We start from the raw sequence: 20,140 nt of genomic DNA on the forward strand, positions 1-20,140 counted from the left end.
TGCCGTGGGAGTGTTACAACCAGACTAGAAAACATTTTTTGATTTTCCACACATGCGGGATGGGGAAAAGTGTTCAAAACAATACAGGGGAGTGCGTACCAAAGGGATCACGAAAAACCTGTCTCAAACCAGAGCGCCACAATACACGTCCAAACCCAATGGCGGAAAGAATACAATGAACAATGAAGTCCATACTCATGAGCACTATCACTGACAGTAGGAGTCACTTTACCTGGTAAATCGAAAAGACTACTTGAAAGAAAAAAAAACTTGCAAACATCCAGACCAAACACTAGATGGCAGGTGTATGCAAAGCATGTGTACCTACAGCACACATGCAAACACTTTGATACCTATCTACTCCCAAGAAGGGAAATGTCCTTCACCACCATGCCTAGTTGGAGAAGGTGACTCAGTACTAAGAGTTGGGCTTGACAGAAAAATGGAATTGAGTGTACAGGGCAAGTGTAGATCCTAAAGAATATTCTGCTACTGGGCGCTGGACGCTTCTACTGGATCAACTGACATAAGTCATGGATTGTCTTGTGAACATGTATATTCTCATTCCCCTGTGCTATTTTCACTACTTGCTCAGCACTAGTGAGGTTGACCTCCAGACAGGAAGGTGATGCTTTTCCCGGGCACTGTCCCACCAACATTAAATGATCTGAGGACTGCACCTGATGAGAGGAAAAACAATGATTATGGACTCTTCTTACTTGTGATAACGTCCAGCATCTCTTTAAGGCTCAAGTGCACCTTTACTCTAAACCCTTGCCAGGAAATCATTTGATGGTAGTACAAGGTTGGCATTTACTGGATGATTGTCTCGCCAAGGTCAAGAAGCAGCAACTAAGTGAATGAGCGGCTACAAACCAAGTTGACACCAGGCTTGGCTTACCACGGAGCATTGCAGCACAAGACACTTCCTTCAGAAGAAGATGAATGGCTAAGAACAGCAGACATAAATCCAAATGGAACCAGAGGATCAGTGCTAGCCTAAGTTAAGGAAACCACAAATCATGATATAAGCTAGGAAGCTTAAACTAAGACCTGCACAAAAAAGTTAACTTTGGAGGACTTTCATACTATTACATCTAAATTCACAGAATCAGTCCTACAGATAATCCGCTTATGTAGTAATAAGTGTCAAACTGATTTTAAGACTGTTTTCTAAAGACAAAAAAGTATGGAAAAATGGCTCAAGCATGCTACTCAGGGCTTGAGGTAGTTCGACATTCTAATCTTAAGAATGTAGGACATACAATGGTAAAGTCCAGATTTTATGGATAGATGTGTCATGAGGGCCAGTAAACATGCACTGAGACTGACATGCAAGAAAAACAATGAGAAATACATCTTCTAACATGGAGTCCAAAAATGTTGACAGTAGCATACCCCCAGTAATAGTGGGTCATTTAAAAAAATAAAAGAGCGGTGAGAAAGGGCGAAGCATACACTGGCATAACGGATGTACATGATCCCTGGTCTTGCTACCTGCAGCTGTGGCAAAGTTCCAGTACCAAAAACATGAATCATCCATACCAAAAACTTCAGGCGCAGGAAGCAGCTCACAAACATCCACCTCAACTCTACCCTCGGAATTATTCTCAGTTAAGGTACTTCCCTAATCAACAAACTGAAGACAACAGCTCTATTACAGAAGCACAAAATGTTTGGATGGCTTTACATACCTGATGATGGTGTGTATCGTCCAGTGTTTTGAAGACCATGGCTACCATTCCATTTGCTCTAAGGTGCATTCGGAAACTAGGCATAGCACACTTTGTAGCCAAACTAATGACGCTGTGGAAAAAAAAAAGTTATCACTATAGCCATGATATCCATACGGATGTTTCATTATTAACAGCCTCTTCAATCCAATTACTTCTGGTTTTGTGTGTCACTGCAATACAATAGGAGCAGTAGGAGTAGTGCTATTGGTTGGGTGAGCGATATGAATTAATAAATCAGTTTAAATCTCAAAATGGAAGGGCTCAACTAATTTCTGGGATTGATAACGAAAGCAAACGGTTACTTACTATGTAAGCAAATGTTTGCGGCATGTGGGGCTGTAAATACACAAGCTGTATATACTCCTGCCATCGAGTGTTGAGCCTGGTTGTGCGCACGTTTTTCTTCGAAGAAGCCTTTTGAGTCACAAGATTGAGCGACTTCTCTTGCTGGTAGTGAGCATGAGCATCAACTCCATGGTTAGATTGTTTTCCCACATGACGAGAGGATGAAGTGGAGCACAGCAATGTATGAAAAACGATGTCCATGCAAAAAAGATAGAAAATATGAAAAAGTTATTACTGCAATGGTCAGGTGTCCCATGAGGAGGGACGGTGCATGCAAATCTACAGCACCACAAGTCAGAACAGATACTTACATGTTATGTAATATTTAAAGTTCGAGGCATGTGTGGCTGCAGATACACATGCTATACATAGAGTGTAAAGCAGTCGCTACTAGAATAGTGGTGACTAGCCTGTGGGTGTAGCAGAGGACTAAAACGGAGAATGACATGACCAACGTTGGCTTGTTGACGAGACAGCACAACCACAAATAGTGTTTCGTGAAGATGAATAGTGTGGACCATGTAGCTGCTTTACAGATGGCAGCTATGGAAATATTGCTTAGGAAGGCCAAGGCGTCCCCTTTTCTCCTTGTGGAATGGGCTCAAGGTGTAATAGGCAAAACCTAAAACCATTTTGGCTTTCGCAAAGCATGCTTTGAAACATTTGACTATCCGTCTAGTCATGCCTGATTTAGACAAAGCCTTCCCTTTATGTGGCTTAGAGAATGCAACTACGTTTTGCATATTCCCGAAAAAGTTGTCCCATCTACATAGTACACAAGAGCTTGCTTCACATCTAAGGTGTGGAGAGGTCATTCAGCAATCTAGTCGGGTTGTGAGAAGAACACAGGAAGGTTAAAGGACTGGTTCAGGTGAAACAGGGAGAACACCTTTGCGAGTAATTGAGGGGTGGTGTGGAGGACAACCCTGTCCCTGTGCAACTGGAAGGTTCTTCTAGCGTTAATGACTCTAGAGTACCCACAAGTCTGAGTGAAGTAATGACAATGAGGAATGTCTCTTTCCAAGAAAGGAATTGAAGGGGGCTAGAAGAGTTGTGCCTCTAACAGGGGACCCATTAGTCTTGTGAGGACAATATTGAGGTTCCACATAGGAGTCAGGAGGACCCAAGTTGGGAGGATTCTTAAGGCCCTCCACATATGCATTGATGACTGCAATGCGGAACAGGGAAATGTGTTGTCTGTTCTAAAGAGAGGTGGTTAATGCGGCTAGGTGAAGGCCAATGGACATGAAGGCTAGACCAGATATCTGCAAGTGGAGGAAGTAGCAGACTATGTCCTGGAGCCCGGGAGTTAAAGAGTCAATGTGAGAAAACGGGGTTCTGTTGCAGTACCCCCACACACTTTGTGCCTGGCTTTTCATGCAACTTTGACTGTGGAGTACTGGGTCCCTGCTGTCCAGGTCCCAAGCCCCAGTTCTCTCCCTAAAAACATGTCCGCAATCGGCATTTCTGCCCTCCTGTAAGTCCCCAGTAAGTGGTACCCTGGGTCCCTAGGGCCTGGAGGCTGAAGAGGCTCCCCTGGGACCCCCTGATTAGGACCATGCCACTGCAGCTGGACAGCACCTGTGAGGGGAAAAAATGACCAAGTTGACATGGTACACTGCCTGTGTGCCATGCCAGCTAGCACTGCATGCGATATAGGTAAGTCACCCTACTAGCAAACTTTACCAGCCCTAAGGCAGGGTGCACTATATCCCAGGTGGGGGCATATCTGCATGAGCAGATATGCCTCTAAAGTATAGGGGTCTATTCCTTAATATTGTAAGTGCCAGAGAAGCCATAGATAGTACATGGGCTGGTAACTTGAGAACTCTAGTTCCACAGAACCATAATGGCTTCACTGAACACAATAGTGTTTGGTACCAAACAGCTCCTTGTAATAAATCCACACTGATGCCAGTGTGATTTTCTTTTGTACTCAGAGGTACGTCCCGGAAACCTACCAACCCTGCTGTGGTCTCTACTGGCGTTAGGCAGCCAGCCACCGATCAGAACTGTTTCTGGAACACTGGGTAAGGAGCCGCTGCACTCTGGGGACAGATACTAAGCACATAGTGGGCAGAGGTGTCATACCTCCTCCCAAATGATGGGACAGTGCTCGAAGAGTGACGATTCAAAATCAAGCTGCCTTTGTAATGTGACCCCCCCCCAGCCTCTGCTACTAGCAGCAGATGGCAGCCCCTGGTTTGAGAGGGAAAACCGGTGGCCACCTCTGCCAACTCCACCAGTTATGTGGGGGTGTAAAAGTGAAACATCTTTCAGTCCCTGCCATCTTGAAGATGGGGACACCCCTCTAATCAGGGCTAGGTCTAAGCCACCTCCCACAGGAGGGTAGGTATAATAGAGGGTGTAGTCACCCCAAGGTGCCCTTCGGACCTACCTACTACTCCCATAAAAATCTTTCTAAATGGAGCATTTAAGTGGCTCTCCCAGATGCAGAAATTAGATCTGCGACAACCTATTAAGAAAGAAGACATCCCTGCAGAGAAGACTGAAGACAATGACTGCCTTGGCTGCAGCCCTACCGGCATGTCTCCAGCTTCTGCAAACCTGCAACCTGTCTTGCAGCCAGTGACCTCTGAAAACCCTGGGAGGACTGCTGTCTTCAAAAAACACTCCACTCTTCCTTGGACAGCAGGAACGGTCCGGAAAAAAACGACTCCAAGGGCAACGGATCCAGCTGGAACGGCTATCCCTGCCCACTTTGCACCCAACACCCACGGGCTAAGTCTGAGAGGCTCACTGTGCAGGAAAGCCTCCCCAGTGATCCTGTCCTCGTGTCCAGTGTTGGCTGACCTCCTCATATCTCCACTGCGGCGCCTGCAGTGTACATCCAGAGGCTCTACCCAACTGCGAACAGCTCCGGTAAGAAGACTTCAATGTCGAAACGCACCCCTGCACCCAAAGCCCTTGGGCTTGTTGAGCTGAACAGTGCCCTTACAACTCCCTACATGTCAACTTACCTCTGCTGTCGTTGGTCTCCCTACTACAACCTCCAGTGACACCTGCAGACTGTTTGCCAAAACAAGAATCTCCATTGAAAAGCATTGGGCGCCCGACGTCGAAATTGCACCCTGTAGCCGGTCACCCCAGTGCCACTGGTGGTGTATGTTTGGTGCTGCTTTGTGGCCTCCCCGGTGCTTAACCTAACCCCAAAAGCTGGACCCCTGCAACAGATTTAATTACCTGCAAGCAGTGTGGCTCCAGGCACCCCCCAGTGTCCACTGGAAAGCATTAGGCCCAACTCAGATTTTGACCTCCGCACCTGTACCGCTGTTGGTGCAGTTTTGATTCTCACCTGACCCTTGCTGACTTTTGGTCCTGAAGACTGGAATTTTAAGTGCTTTACTTACCTGTTTAACCACAACTTTGTTTTCCACATAGGATAACATTGAACTGTTCTGAAAAGTAATTTTATTTAAAAAAACGTACGTACCATATTGCGAAAAGCTTGGTCTTAAAATAAAGTAAAAACAGTTTCATTTTAAATACATTGGTCTGGAGCTCCTTAAGTCGTGGGTTCGTTATTGCTGTGCAATAAATATCTTACAAGCTGCTGTGTTAGGCCTAAGGCTGCTCGCCCACGCTAGCACTAAGGAACACTTTGGGTTTTACATTGAGCCCTGTACACTCTTAGGGAACCCATGGACTCCAACAGGACAATTCGCTGAGTGTGGCAATAACGGACAAAGCATTTCCCTTTATAACAGGACTGTGCACTAGGCCTGTGCATGTGTGCTTCTTTTATGATGCTCATTCATTCAGGTGGAAGGTTATGAAGTACAAACTAAGACCTCAAGAGTCACATCTCAAGATTGAGAACCTGGAGTTTGAGTGCCTGATTTCTCCATGGTTATGAAAGTATAGGTCTGGCCTGTTGGCGAACCTCTTGTGCGTGACCACGGAGTTCTAGAAGGGTGCTGAACCAGGGATGGTGGGCAAAAGAGGGGGGCAAACAACAAACTGAAATAGGGGGGGGGGGGGGGGGGAGGAAGGCAGAAAGGCGTAGGCAAATATCCCTGACCACATAATCCATAGTGCATTACCCATGGACTGTGGGAACCAAGAGGCAAAGCTTGGGAGTTTGACTTTTGCACAGACGTCTACCTGAGGGTACCACCACCGCAGGAAGGAAAACTCTTGTGTGGCGTTACAATTTATGGACTTGTTGCTGCAGCGTGCTGAGGAAGGCAAAGTAGATCTCTACTCCCGGGATATTCTCCATCAGGAGATGAAGTACGAGTTACTTACCTTCGGTAACAATGTATCTGGTAAAAACATTGTCTAGCCGCAGATACCTGAATTTAGAATATCCCCAGGCATCAGACTGGATCCAGAATTTTTTTTTGCAGCTGCACCTGTGTCCCGGGGGACGGCACCACACGACCCCGCCTTGACGTGACATCAGCGAGGTCATATAAGTCTCTCCCGGCACAATGACGTCTGTTTTTCTTCTGAGAAACTTTTCCGCGGCTCAACGCGGAGCCACCAACAAAACTGTGAAAGTAGGGTTACAGTGTGCGAAGGATGAAAAATATGACTCGTGGTAGCTCGGATTCGAAGGAGCATACTCCTTCGAATCCGAGCTACCATGCCGGGAGCCTAACTCGATATACTTGGGGGGACTATTGTGTCCAGAGGGTCGTTGTCCATAATTGCGGCACGGTCCAGGAGTACGAGTCATATAAACCACCTGAGAACATTATACACGTCCCTGTGTGACATCTAGGATAAAAGTTTTCCAGTAAACATTGCGTAGAAATAAGATCTTTGTATTTTGCGTTACCAACTATTAAACAACGGCGGTTTCTCAGTGCCTATTTGTCTTGGAACCAGTTAATCTATAGCAGCTTCACCCGGTTTTATGACTTAGATTTTCTGTCATTGGCCTCGGCACCGGCTTCATACCTGCATCATTTACAATTCGCTGGTCGTTTATGGTTCCAAACTAACATCACTGACCTAGCCCTGACGAAGTTAGAAGACGTAACGAAACGCGTTGGCTGTATATGTCCTTTTTGGTAAAATTACCTAAATAAAGAAAAAGAAAAACTCAAGATCACAAGTTCCAGCGTAATTCCTTTGAGTGCGCCTTCCATTCTGTTTTATAGAGGGATGAAGAGCCATCATGTCGGAAACGAGAGATTGCAGCTAAGAAAACTCTGAGTAGAATGAGAGAGTCCTGACTGAGCAAGGCTCAAAAAGAAAGGAAGGAGCTGTTCAGGAGTGGAATGGATGGGATGGATATTGGCTGAAACGCACCAATGACAGAACCGCTTCCATTTAAGTTTGTAAGTCTTAATGGTAGACGGAGCTCTGGCTTGAGCTAGAATGTCTCTGCACTCCTGGGATATGTTCAAGTCTGCGGACTCAAGGTGCTCAGGTTCCATGTCCATAATTGAAGCGTTGAGGGATCTGGATGACACACGAGGCCCTTGTCCATAGTTAGTAGGTCTGGACGAGGACGAAGAGGAATGGGCTCGCACTGGGACATCAGCAGCAGTTCCGAAAACCATGCCTGTCTGGGCCAACGCGGTGCGATCAACAGAATGTGGCAGGGCTGCCTCCGCATCTTCCACAGTACTGGCTGTATTAATGGGAGCGGTGGAAAAGCGTAAGCGAATAGATCGCACCAGTTGATCAAAAGGGCATTCCCGCATGACCCTGGGTGGGGATGCCAACTTGCATAAGACGGGCATTTCCGATTCTCCGGTGTTGCAAAGAGATCCAGATCTGGGTGACCCCACTGGTGGAACACAAGATCCAGAGTTGGTTGGTGCAGTTCCCATTCGTGTGTTGAGGAAGTGGACCTGCTCAAAGAGTCCGCCAGGAGGTTTGACACACCCGGAAGGTGGACAGCCGTCAAGGTGATGCGACGGCGGAGAGCCCAATCCCAGATTGACTGGGCCAAGCGGGACAGAAGCGGAGACCTGGTTCCGCCTTGTTTGTTCACGTAGTGCATACTGGTGGTGTTGTCTGTTTGGATTAGCACTGACTCCCCGTGAACAACTGGGAGGAAGGACTTGAGCGCTAGAAAGATCGCCATCAATTCTAGCCTGTTGATATGCCATGTGCGCTGCGTCGGCGACCACTTGCCTTTGATGGAGAGGCCCTGGAGATGAGCGCCCCACCCCTCCAGGGAGGCGTCCGTCGTCAGCGTCAGGTACGGAACATGATCGAGGAAGGACACACCCATTTTCAGGTTCGCCGGCTGCGCCCACCAACACAGGCTCATCTTCATGCGGGCTGTAACTGCAACTAGGTCGTTGAAGGACCCGGAGACCTGACGCCACTGTAAGTCCAGTTCTTCCTGAATAGGACGGGTGCGCAACCTGCAATTTGGGATCAGTGCGATACAAGACGAAGCCATTTCCAAGAATGACTAACATCCGAACAGAAACGGACTGTTTTCGTCGAATGAGTGAGACCAGACGAAGTATTTTCAGACGTCGCTCGTGAGAGACAAATGCTTTTGCGAGCTGCGTGTCCAGGATCGCTCCCAGGAAGGATCTGGTCTGCAGGGGTGCAAACTGAGACTTTGACATTGATGGTCAACCCTAGAGACTGAAACACCTGTTGGCAAAGGTGCGTGTCCCGACCCAGCTGATGGTGGCATTGAGACTTGAGGAGGCAATCGTCTAAATAAGGAAAGATCTGAACGATCTGAACCCCTTGTAGACGCAGGTGAGCCACCACTGGGGCCAGTACCTTCGTGAACACACGAGGAGCTGAGCGCAGTCCGAAGGGCAGAACTTTGAACTGAAAATGCATTGTTCCCACTTTGAAACGCAGGTACTGGCGATGTTGTTCGATTATTGGAACGTGAAAGTACGCGTCTTGAAGATCTATGGTGGTCATAAAATCCTCGCTGGATAGAAGACGCAGGACTTCCAGTAGCGTCAGCATACGGAATGATTGAGACTTTAGGAACTGGTTGAGAGCCCTCAGATCCAGAATGGGTCGCCAATCTCCGTTCTTCCTGAGTATGAGGAAAAATCGAGAGTAAAAACCCTCTCTCTCTTAGATGTTTCGGGACCACTTCGACTGCCCCTTTCAACACAAGAAGACGGACCTGATGGTAAAGCTCCTCGAGATGTGGAGGAGGTGGGCCACGAGGTGGGGTGCAAGGAGGAATCTCTGTGAACTCCAGGGTATGACCCCCGTTTGACAATGTCCAAAACCCAGCGGTCCGAGGTGATTGAGGACCACTGGGAATAAAACAGAGAGATTCGTCCTCCAACACTTTGAGAGTGGCAAAAGTCATTGGCGTTTCTGATTTGCGCCACGATAGGACGGCTTTCCTCTGTACGTCTTGGAGGGTTGTTGTCGAGACTGCTGATTGGGCGTGTAACGTTGGCCGCTCTGATTGTATGAACGGTATTGCTGCCCACCTCGAAAGTTGGAAGTGCCGCGTCCGCGTGCACCCCGAAAGGACTGCTTACGAAACTGCAGTGTGCCCAAGGACTTCGCCGTATCGGTGTCCTTCTTGATGGATTCAAGGGCATCATCGATATATGACCCGAATAATGATACTCCATCGTATGGCATATCCAGTATTCTGGCTTGGACTTCCTGCCGGAAGGAGGTGGATTTTAGCCAGCCTTGACGTCGAAGTGCAGCCGCACTTGCCAGGAGGCGGAAACCTGTATTAGCCATATCGACTGCACAGTCAATGATTTCTTCCGCTGCTCTTTGTCCATCGCGAAGAATCTGCTGTGCGTCAGCCTTGGAAGCATCAGGGATGAGTGCCATGTAATCTGCAATGTCTGACCACATCTGCCGGTCATAGCGACCCAAAATGGCTAAGGCATTGGCTGCTCGGACAGATGTGGAGGCCATGGTTGAGAACTTGCGGCCAATTGCATCCAATCGTCGACCCTCTCTATCCGGAGGGGCTGTGACTTGAGACGCCGGATTCCGTGCTCTCCCTTGTGCTGTCTGAGTCACGACAGAGTCCGGCTTGGGATGAGAAATCAGGCAAGCTGGAGAACCTGTAGGGGCCTTGTACTTCTTCTCAAGGTGCGGAATCTGAGCCGGTAAGGAGTTTGGAGCCTTTATCAGTTTAAGTCCCTCTTTCCAAACAAAATCAATTATAGGGATTGTGTGTACCTGCTTAAAAGGTTTGTCTTTAAAATCATAAAGAAAACAATCCTCCTCGCGTTGAGATCGTGGGAGTTTGAAACGCTGAGCCGCTTTATCCATTAAAAGATGGAAACTGGCGATATCTACTGGTGGAGACTCACTCGAGGTACCAGGCTGAGGAGAGGGCGTTTGCGCCCGATAATCATCCCATTCGGCCATATCCTTGTCACCTGCCTCATCATCCGTGTAGTCAGGGACTTCACCGTCCTCACGTTCTGCATCCGCCTCCTCCTCATCCGCATCTTGCGGATATATAGTGGTATGGATGCTGATAGACCTATGAACCTGAGAAGGCGCAGGTGGTACGATAGATGGCAATGCAGGTAGAGGTAGTGCCACAGGAGCGGGAGCTAGCGCAGGTGTAGTCTGCGGTGTTGCAGGAAAGCGGCGATTATAATCGTCCAGCATATGTTGGAGATTAGATATCAAGGTCAAAGGAATGGTCGTCACAGGAGCTTGGGTGAACTGTTCCACTTGTTGAAAGTCTGGGTCATTGCCATCATCAGAATCTGTGTCCTGGCATTTAATTATTAAATCCGAGGGACTACGTGCTGCCCCAAATGCGTCCTCTTCATGCTCCGAATCAGTGTCGGGCTCCGAAGTAGTTGCGAACATCGGAGAAGGTGGTTGAGGCTCTGGATCAGAAATCTGTTGGCAGGGTACTGTAGTGCGAGGATGTGAAGATTTTGCGATCTTCAATGGCACTAACGGCAATGATGCAAATGAAATTTGTGCTGCCGTCGACGGATCAGTCGTCGGTAGCGTCGACGAGGCTGATTTTGACAATAGTAATTTTGTAGAAACCTTCGTCGACGGAATGGTAGTCGACGGTATCACCGTCGACGGGCGATCCACTGTAGATGAAGTCGTCGACGGGGACGTCGTCGACGGGGACGTCGTCGACGGGGTGATCGTCGACGCTGGTACCGACTCCGTCGACGGAGTCTTCGTCGACGGGCTTGTCTTCGTCGACGGGCCTGTCTTCGTCGACAAGATCTTCTTCGTCGATGAGATCTTGGTCGACGGTGGCTTCGTCGACGAGGCTTTGGTCGACGGCGTCGTCGGCGACGATGTTTTCGGGTCCTTCGTCGACGAGGACTCTCTTCGTCGATGAGATGGGAATAGTCGACGGGACAGGTGTAGACGACGACGAAACCCTCGTCGACGTCGAGGCTGTCGACGATACCGTCGTCGACGATGAGAATGCGGATGTGGTAGTCAGCGTAGTCGTCAAAAATGCAGGTAAAGCTGCTCTAGTCGGAGCGCTCGACGACGCTTCCGTCAACGACGGAACTTTGAGAGGCGTGAAAACACCTCGAGATGCAGCCAAGACGCCTGAGAGCCAGGTCTCGTGGGCGTAGAAGTGGTAGGAGTGGCAGAAGACATCACAGGAGCCACAAGCAAAGCCAATTTAGGTTTCTTGAGGAAAGGAGAAGGAATCTCCTGAACACTACCACGCTTAGAGTCTGCTGAGGAGAAACCAGAATGTAAACCTTCTGCGTCAGACACCACAGAGTCCTTGTCCTTAAGACGCTGCAGCCAAAGGAGAAGACGGCCTTCCCTGTCCTTCAGAGTTTTAGTAGAAAAAGTTCTACAGAACTTGCAGTTGGCAGCCACATGATCCGGATATCAACAATAAATACACTTCTGGTGGGGGTCCTTTTCAAAAAGGCGCAGCTTCCCACAAGAAGAGCAGGGTCTAAATAAAGACTTCTTACTTGACATGTTGAAGAAAATTGTTGGAAGTAGAGGTATAGAGAAGAAAACTGAGCAGAGCTCAGGGAGACTCCCTTCACACGACGTGCGGTAGAAAATCTGAGGGCTTGAGATTCTGAGGAGAAGGTTCTAGAGGGTGCGGGCGCCTGATTGGCTGCAGTTTGGACTAACAATGACACTAATGTGTTACAAATGGTTTTTTCTCTTTGCCTTGCATTCCTATGTAGGAATCGTTTTTAGAGGATTTCAGTTGTATTTCCTTGTTTTTTCTTGTATTCTGTATTTATACACACACACACACACACACACACACACACACATATATATATATATTTTTTTAGCATTTATTGCTATTTTATTTACCGTGGGGCTCCAACTTCGACGACAGGGAATATTCAAGCATGTGAATGAATGAAAGACACCCCTAATACTGGAGAACCGCAGATTCCTTAACTTAGAATAGATACCACAGCCATACCCCAAGGGGGAGGTGGGTCTGCGACAGAACAGAAAGTACCCGAAGCACTGAGCCGGCAACAGAGTGACGGACTATGGGGGAAGGCTGTGGCTGAACAGCCACACAGCAACCCAAGTAGCTCGAAAGAGCACAAGACAAGGCATCCGAAACTGCCAGAATGGCGCGACACAAACCCGTAAGAGTATGATGTATAAACAGCACAAGCCATATCCCAGAACAGAAGAGTCCAGAACGAAGGAGGAAAGAGGACTACTCCCAGCTCAATGGTGCACTAAGTGGACACCAAAGAAAGCTAGAGGATAACCAGAAGAAATGTAACCAGGGCCGGCCAGGCTAGCCCACGCAAGGGAGGCCGGAGAGACCACATCTAGGAAGCGAAGGGCAGAGGCAGGAACTGAGCAACATCTTAGAAGTGCAGGCGGGAACTAAAGACACGCCAAGTGCACACCTAGTCACCAAAAGGTGTGACATGGGCGAACACTATCACTCTGAAGAGGACCACAACTGAAACATGCACAGAGCTGACAGCGACGGAGACAAGGTAGCGAAGCTAAAATAAGCATGGAACTGCCCAACCAGGCAGCTTCAAGGTCGAGGTGAGAACTCACCCACGAAATACAGAGAAGCAGAGTGCTGCACCTGGGACGACCTCATCAGAGGAGCGGTCCCGCAGGCACAGGAGACAGAGTAGGGTGACACCCAGTGAAGGAGACACATCCAAAGGGAGTGGCCGCAGAGGCACCAAAAGTGCCAATAGGAGCTATGAATAGGAACACGCATAACTGTTGAGAAGAACCTCAGATCTCCAGCCCACTTCCTACAACTGGGGGGAAATCCACCCCCTACAAAAAGATGACTGTTTAGTATAGAAACACCAAGAAAGAAGCATCGTGAAGCAGGGGGACCACCCCAGGGAGTGGAACGCAAGGAACCCTTATTGCCGAAGATGCTAGAAAAGACATCACTGTGCAGAACGAGGGCAAGCTCGAGTACAAGCACTGACTTGCTCTATGAAACACAGATATAGGACCAGACTTGGCAGTAGCAAAGAGAGGTGGTGATGTGGAAAAAGGATACCCCACGGGCAATCCGTAGATATATATGTATACAGCAAAGGGGCGAGCTACGACCACAAAACTACCGGTGCCGTAGGAGGAACCAACCTAGTGCACCCGTGGCAGCGGGTAGCTGTGTTTTGAAGCGTGTTGAAATACACTGAAAACCTCCAAAAGAGGAAAATGAGGCACATATGCAAGGCGAGACCCATGGTGTATAGGAGATCGCGCCAAAAGGCACAACACTGAACACCATGCAACGGTAAGACAATGGCGTCATTGGATGTAGAGAGCCCAAAGGGGGCCTCCATGCCCGCCTGACGCATAGCAGAGCTATACAATAGCATACAGGTACCCCACTTGAAGTCTGGCACATTCCCAAGAACCATGGGGGAACCCCTCCTCGGGCAAACCACAGTCAGAGGACAGAACACAAAATCTGTGGAACACCGCCACAGTAGGCTTACCGACAGCCTAAAAAAGGCATAGTACAACTGGTGGACGCCAAATAAAAGGGTAACCACCCCAGATCATGTCAAATGGAGACCTGCGAAATACAGACCTATGGGGGAGGGCAAAATCCCACAAGGAGGCGCTGAACAACCGAATCAACGTGGGCATCAAACAAGAGGACCCCTCCAAAGGGTAGGTCAACAAGGCGTTTCCGGATATTCTCCGGAAAGGCGCCATTCCGCAACCAAGCGTGGCGCCGTGGGGCAACCGTGTAGGAAGGTAGATCCCTGACTATGGTTGCCCCCAACTTTTTGCCTGGTGTTTTGCTGGTTTTCTGACTTAGTTGACCTGGGGCCCTGCTATTCAGGACCCCAGGCCTACTGCTCTCTCTGTAAAATGGATTCCATGTACCTTAGGTACATATCTAATTGGATACTGAGTCACCTTATCAGTCCCTGTACAGTGTACCTTAGGTACCCAGGGCATAGGTGTACCCAGGGCCTACCAGGGGCTGCTGCATGTATTATGCCACCCCTGGCTGGCCATCCAAATCTGACACAACTGGCTGCACGACAGCTGGGGCAAGGTGGTGTAATCACCCTTTGCTTTAGATATAGTATACCTATATCTAACCCTAAAATGGGCACACAGATCTCCTATCAGTCACTCCTATGGCAGGCCTTGACAATCCTGAAGGCAGAGTGCTTGGAATCGTGTGAGATGGTGCTCTGGCATGAGCTGAGCCTGTCTGCGGCTTTCGGGATCTATCCCTTAGCCGTTTCCATGATAACGCATACCATATACTCTCAAGTGCATTATAATCCTCGCGGTTATATGCCAACTCTGGTATCGCTTTATCAAAACATGTCGAGTAAGGTGTCATACGAATTGGAATACTAACCCCTCGCCAATTCTGGCGACGGGGTTAGCATTCCACCCTTCTAGAGGGACACGACATGTATGTAACCTATAACCCCGGTTAAAGTCAGACAGGGCCGTAGCTCCACAAAATGGATGCTGCCACCGAGACACAAGTCTGCCCTCCTGCTGCTGGGAGTCCTCCCAGAGCAGGAGGCAAGGACAAAGGGTTTCCTGCCAGGGGCGGTGCCAGCACCGTTCCAGACAGGGTTTTGTGTATTCTAGGTAGGCAGGGCTTTAGAGGAAGGTGACTGCAAGTGGCACCCCGGTGCTCACTGTGCATAGGCCGGCTTGAACCAGTTCCAGGGGCACACCAGACCCTGAGCTGGAGAAAGCCCGCCAAAGGAGAGGGGTGTAACCACCCCCCTCCTAGTCCCACCCATAGGGCAGGACTTAGTCGCGTGCCAGCCCCTTTTTGCAGGATAAAGGTAGGAACTGGCCCCCTTCCAAATCAGATCATCTTTGAATCCTGAAACTACTTTCCACGAAAGGAACTCAAGACTTCTTCCCAAGATTCTCCCTTGTGACTAAGGAGTAGTCACCCTGCAGCAGCAGGCACCGACCAAGCATCGCGGTTTGTTGCCAGTCTCTCCTCCGGATCAAGACTGCTCCAGCACGACGAGAACCGGCTTCCCTGGCACCTCTGACCTCAACCTACATCATCAGCCCAGCTGTGACCCGTGGGTGCGACGAGACCGAGGGACCGGCCATCTTCAGAACTGCACGACGCTTGTCCAGCACGACCACCGAGTGACCCTCGACCGAGTGCTTTGGAGTAAGAGAAGCCCCGACCCTGAGCAGCTCCAGCACCGAAGTTCAGCCCCCCTGCATCCACGAGATCTGCGTGGGGCCCTTCTGCTTTTTGCTGCTCACCGCGTTGTCCAGGTCGCTTGCCCGTTGGCTAGTGACCCCCTCACGACGCTCCACGACGACAACCACTGCTGGTCTGGTTGCTCCAGACTAGCCCTTGCTCCCCTCCAAAAGAGGAGCACCCTGGACCCTCCTGGTCCACCCAAGACGCCATTTTAGGTCCACCGCGTGGGCCTTGCATTTGCCAAGACTTGTTGCCCAATCCTGGGTCCAGCGACGTCGACAGCAAGTACCTTCGTGGGACAGCTCGCACCTCCATCCTGGTCGCCGACAACGCCTCCTGGCCCGAGAGACTGCAGAGCCCAGCAGCGCCCACTCACCTGGCTGAGGTGACTTCGTCCGGTGCCATCCTGGTGCCCACTCAAATCACTGGCTAGTGATTCAGAACTTGGTCCCCTCTGCTTACAGGTTTCTTCTTCCCTGATCCAGGCTTGGATCACCACGAACTCCTTCACTGGCCGCCTGCCAGCAACTTCTTTCTTCAGGCTCCTGGATCTTCAACGAGGGTTTCCGACGCAACTTCAACCCTATGCAGCCGCCCCCCCCTGGGCTAGGTAACCTGAGTACTCCGGTGCTCCAGCATAGTCCAACACCCTAAGTGTTCGGATCCACTCCTGTTTTCGACCCACCTAGTCGGGTTCGCCCGAGAACAGTAACTTTGCAACTGCTAGCCTCCATAGACTTTTTCCCGCCTTACGCGTGAGAGTTCCCACTCTGCACACGACGTCCACAGGCCTCCTGCATCTAATCCCAGTGTTTAGAATTGTAGGCCTAGCGATTCCTGAGTCTAGAAAAGTATTACTTACCTGTTAGCAAGTTCGCATTCCACTTACTGAGTATATGGTTTTTCGTGCCCCTATGGCATCTGTGTAAATTGTGCGACTTAAAGTATTTTCGTAAGAGTTTTGTTGTGTGCTTAGCTCCCTGACTCAAAGAGTTCAGGGTAGACTTGTTATAAATAAATATCTGTTTATTTTCATAACAACTTGTGTGGTGTCCTTTCACTTGGTGTTCAAGGGGTAATGTGATGGTAAAACAGCTGGCTTAACACGCCCTCTAGAGTCTTAGCCTTAGACTGCTCGTATCCATGCTACTAGGATAGCTGGTCTATAAGGTTGACTTACAACCAATCATCAATAAGGGTTGTTTGGACTGATACATAGTGATCACTATAATAGTGAGCACTGCATATCAGGTCAACTTCTCACAAACCGAACCAGCCATAGCAAGGCCTAAGGAATCTGCAGTATCCAAGGATTGTAAATTCGGCCAAATCACAGCCATCACAGAGAAAATGAAGGAGGTCAACACGAGCGTCCTCAGAAGTGGCCGATAGAAGAGACTCAGCAGCGTCCCAAAGGGCAGAAGTAGCCCGAGCCAAGACACTGTATTTAGTGATCGAAGAGCTGCGCTAGTGGAGGCAAAAATGTTGCAGTCTCACGAAACCAGCCATCTGGACTCCCAGGAGGAAGGAAGCAGCAGCTGAGGCAAGGAAGGGAAAGCAGTTTGCAGGACAAACCCCTGAACGTCTGGGTGAACAAATAAGCAAACTGGATCATGTGGAGCAGGACAGTGGCAGTGCAAGATAGAATGAGCCACCAGATCAACGGAAGCTGGCCAAGCCCAGGTGCCCAAAAGGGCATCATAAAGAGAAAGCTACGAAAGGTAGAAGCGGCTCTACATTCCCCGAACCATGGTGGAGGACATTCCGCAGAGGGTCAACTGGCAGGGGGGCCGAAGGAGGTTGCATACTCAGAACACGAGCGGCCAAGGAGACAACCCTAATAAATGCCGCACAGGCCTCTGCAGCCTTCTGAGGAGGGGACAGCAACTCATCTGTGGGTGAGGGCTGTAAACTAAGCCTCCCACTCCAAGGAGGTTGACCAATGAACTGAGGATCCGACCAATGCCCAAAAGAAGGAAGCCCCACTGACTAATGAGGGTCCTGATGGGGTTCCTGAGGAGGCGGGGAGTCCGCCGGGAACACAAATTCCAAGGGGGGGAAGAGGCAAGGACAGATATGGCATTGCCTGGCATTGAGGCGATGCCAAACTCCCCCCGGAAGCCTCTGGAGAGGAGTCAATCCTGCATCGGAGCGGCGCCTGTGCAACTTCGGTCGGTGCCAACCCTGCCTCATCCAGCCCGACTCAGCCTCAACCACAAGCTCCCCTACTGAAGAAGGGGACGGCACCGGAGCGGGAGAGGCAAGCCTACATTGCCGGACTGGCGCCAACTCAGCCTTAACAACAACAGGCTCCGACTCCGAAGTAAGGAATGAAGTCGGAGCCGGGGAGGCAAGTCTACCCCACCTCCGGACAGACAGCCACCTGTCAGGAAGGCTGAGGCATACTCAAAGCAAGTCTGCGAGCACCAGTAACAACCTGCGGCGCCACAGGGAGCCCCACTGGACTATGCGGCGCGGCAGGGGTGCTATGCGAACAGGGTGACTCAACCGGGCCGCGCCCTTACGCGGCCATATCTCCATCATCCCTAGAGGCAAAGGGCACAGTCTGCGCCGGAGGCCAACCCGCCGGCGAGTCCACCGGAGAGCCAGCACGTAGCGGAAGCTCCGAGGACGCCCCAGGGAGGCCTGCAGGGCCGCTGCATTGTCCTCCATCTGGGTCAGAGTCGCCCCTGAGCCAGGATAAGGCGGAAAAGGAAGGGTCGACTCCCGGGGTCGCTCATCCGGAGGATTCCAGGAACTAGTGCCCTCGACAACAGAAGGAAGTGAGGTCGAGGACATGCGCCATGACTTACCAGAGCAAGGCGAACGACGCACCTGGGAACCAGAGGGCAACCGACGCCGCAAATGGAACCGACTGCCAGAGGGACCTGGTGCCGATGAGGAGGCCAGGGGCCGAGAAGACTCCGACCGGGACAGACGAGCCGAAAGCAGCTTCATCCTGCGCTCCTGCCAGGACTTCGGCTTGAGGTATTGGCAGGCGTCGCAATCAGTCGAGTCGTGGTGTTCGCCCAGACACCACATACAGATATGGCGTGGGTCCGTCGCGGACATTTGCCGCAAACAGGAGGTACAAATTTTAAAGCCCGAAGGCATCGCACACTGTTCCAGATGCGAAGCATCAAAAAAGGAAGGCTGAAAACAGGCCAGAGAAACCGCTTACACCCGATCCGCATTGCACGCGGAAAAGAAGGAAACTGACGTCAGAGCGCCGGGAGGGACTTATATGACCTCACGTCTGCAGACAACATCAAGGCGGGGTTGTGCGGCGTCGCCCCCGGCGTGCAGAGGTACTGCTGCAAAATATTTTCAGAATACAGTCGGACGCCTGGGGATATTCTAAGTTAAGGAATCTGCGGCTAGATGTCTATCAGATTCTTGCTGCAGAGGGCCCACCGCAAAATGCCCTGAACTGAGCAAGAAATGGGGTGAGCAAGTGCTGCTCTGCTTCTGAAGGTAGTACATGGCTGTCATGTTGCTTGTCTGAACAAGTACAACTTTGATGGTCAGATGGCGTAGGAAAGCTTTGAGCGACAAAGGACCTGTTAACAGTTTCATGAAATTGATATGGAGACTGTTGTCTGGGCTCTCACTGGCCTTGAACAGTTATGTTGTGCAAGTGCATACTCCAACCCTGTCAAGAGGGGTCTGCTGTGAAAAGTGCGGCCACCGATCAACACTGGATCGTTCCAATGACCCACCGCTTGAGACCACTGCTGCGCTAGGCATTCCTGTAATGGATGCATATGTAATCTGGCATGTGGACCTAGGGGTAATGCGGGATGCCATCCTGCCTACAAGAATAATGACTGTCCTAACAGAGTATTGACGGCCCGTTGAATTTGAGGAATTGGTGCGTGGAAGTAAGGGATCCGGACAGAGTTTGGAAAGGCCTTACCAACGTCTGAGTGGAATACTGTTCCTAGATAGGGTTGAATCTGGAGAGTCTGAAGAGGATTTTGTGGCATTGAAGGTAAACCATGGGTCATGTAGGAGATTTCCCATGGCCTGCGTGAACTCGCAGCAGTGTTGGAAGGTGGCACTCTTGATCAGCCAGTCTTCCAGGCTGGGAAGGCATGTACACCCTGCCTATGCAAGTGAGTCGTCCCCACCGGAAGGCATTTGGTAAACACCGGACATGCAGTGGTCACCCCAAAAGGAAGCACTTTGAGCTAGTAATGCCTTCCGCTGATCATGAACCGGAGACAGAGGTGATGGGTGGGTGTATGAGGGTTATGACCGGTGGTGGAAGGACCTACAAGGGGTGGGAATTTAAAGCGCTCCATTAGCCTTGCCGCTCGTCTTTTTTTAATCTTTTCCAGCATCTGGTCAACATGAGTTTCAAAAAAATGTTATTCATCCAATCTATATATTGAAGAACAATTGCACTCTTTAGTTAAAATAGTAATCCTGGGTAAAAAAAGGTGAGAAGGTGCAACTTGGTTTG

The 20,140-nt window shown here is 50.1% G+C and overlaps 1 protein-coding gene across 2 annotated transcripts in view; it reads right to left on the reverse strand.

Moving 5' to 3' along the window:
• The window catches only part of WAPL (WAPL cohesin release factor), a 1,132,828-nt gene that overhangs the window by 670,852 nt on the left and 441,836 nt on the right, over positions 1–20,140 (reverse strand). For both annotated transcript variants that reach the window (XM_078643290.1, XM_078643291.1), the window contains exon 8: positions 1,695–1,806. In XM_078643290.1, the coding sequence (XP_078499416.1) occupies positions 1,695–1,806 (112 nt within the window). The remainder of the gene's footprint in view (positions 1–1,694; positions 1,807–20,140) is intronic.

The sequence above is a fragment of the Lissotriton helveticus genome, chromosome 5_1 (genome assembly GCF_964261635.1).
Source record: "Lissotriton helveticus chromosome 5_1, aLisHel1.1, whole genome shotgun sequence".
In the NCBI taxonomy this organism is placed as follows: domain Eukaryota; kingdom Metazoa; phylum Chordata; class Amphibia; order Caudata; family Salamandridae; genus Lissotriton; species Lissotriton helveticus.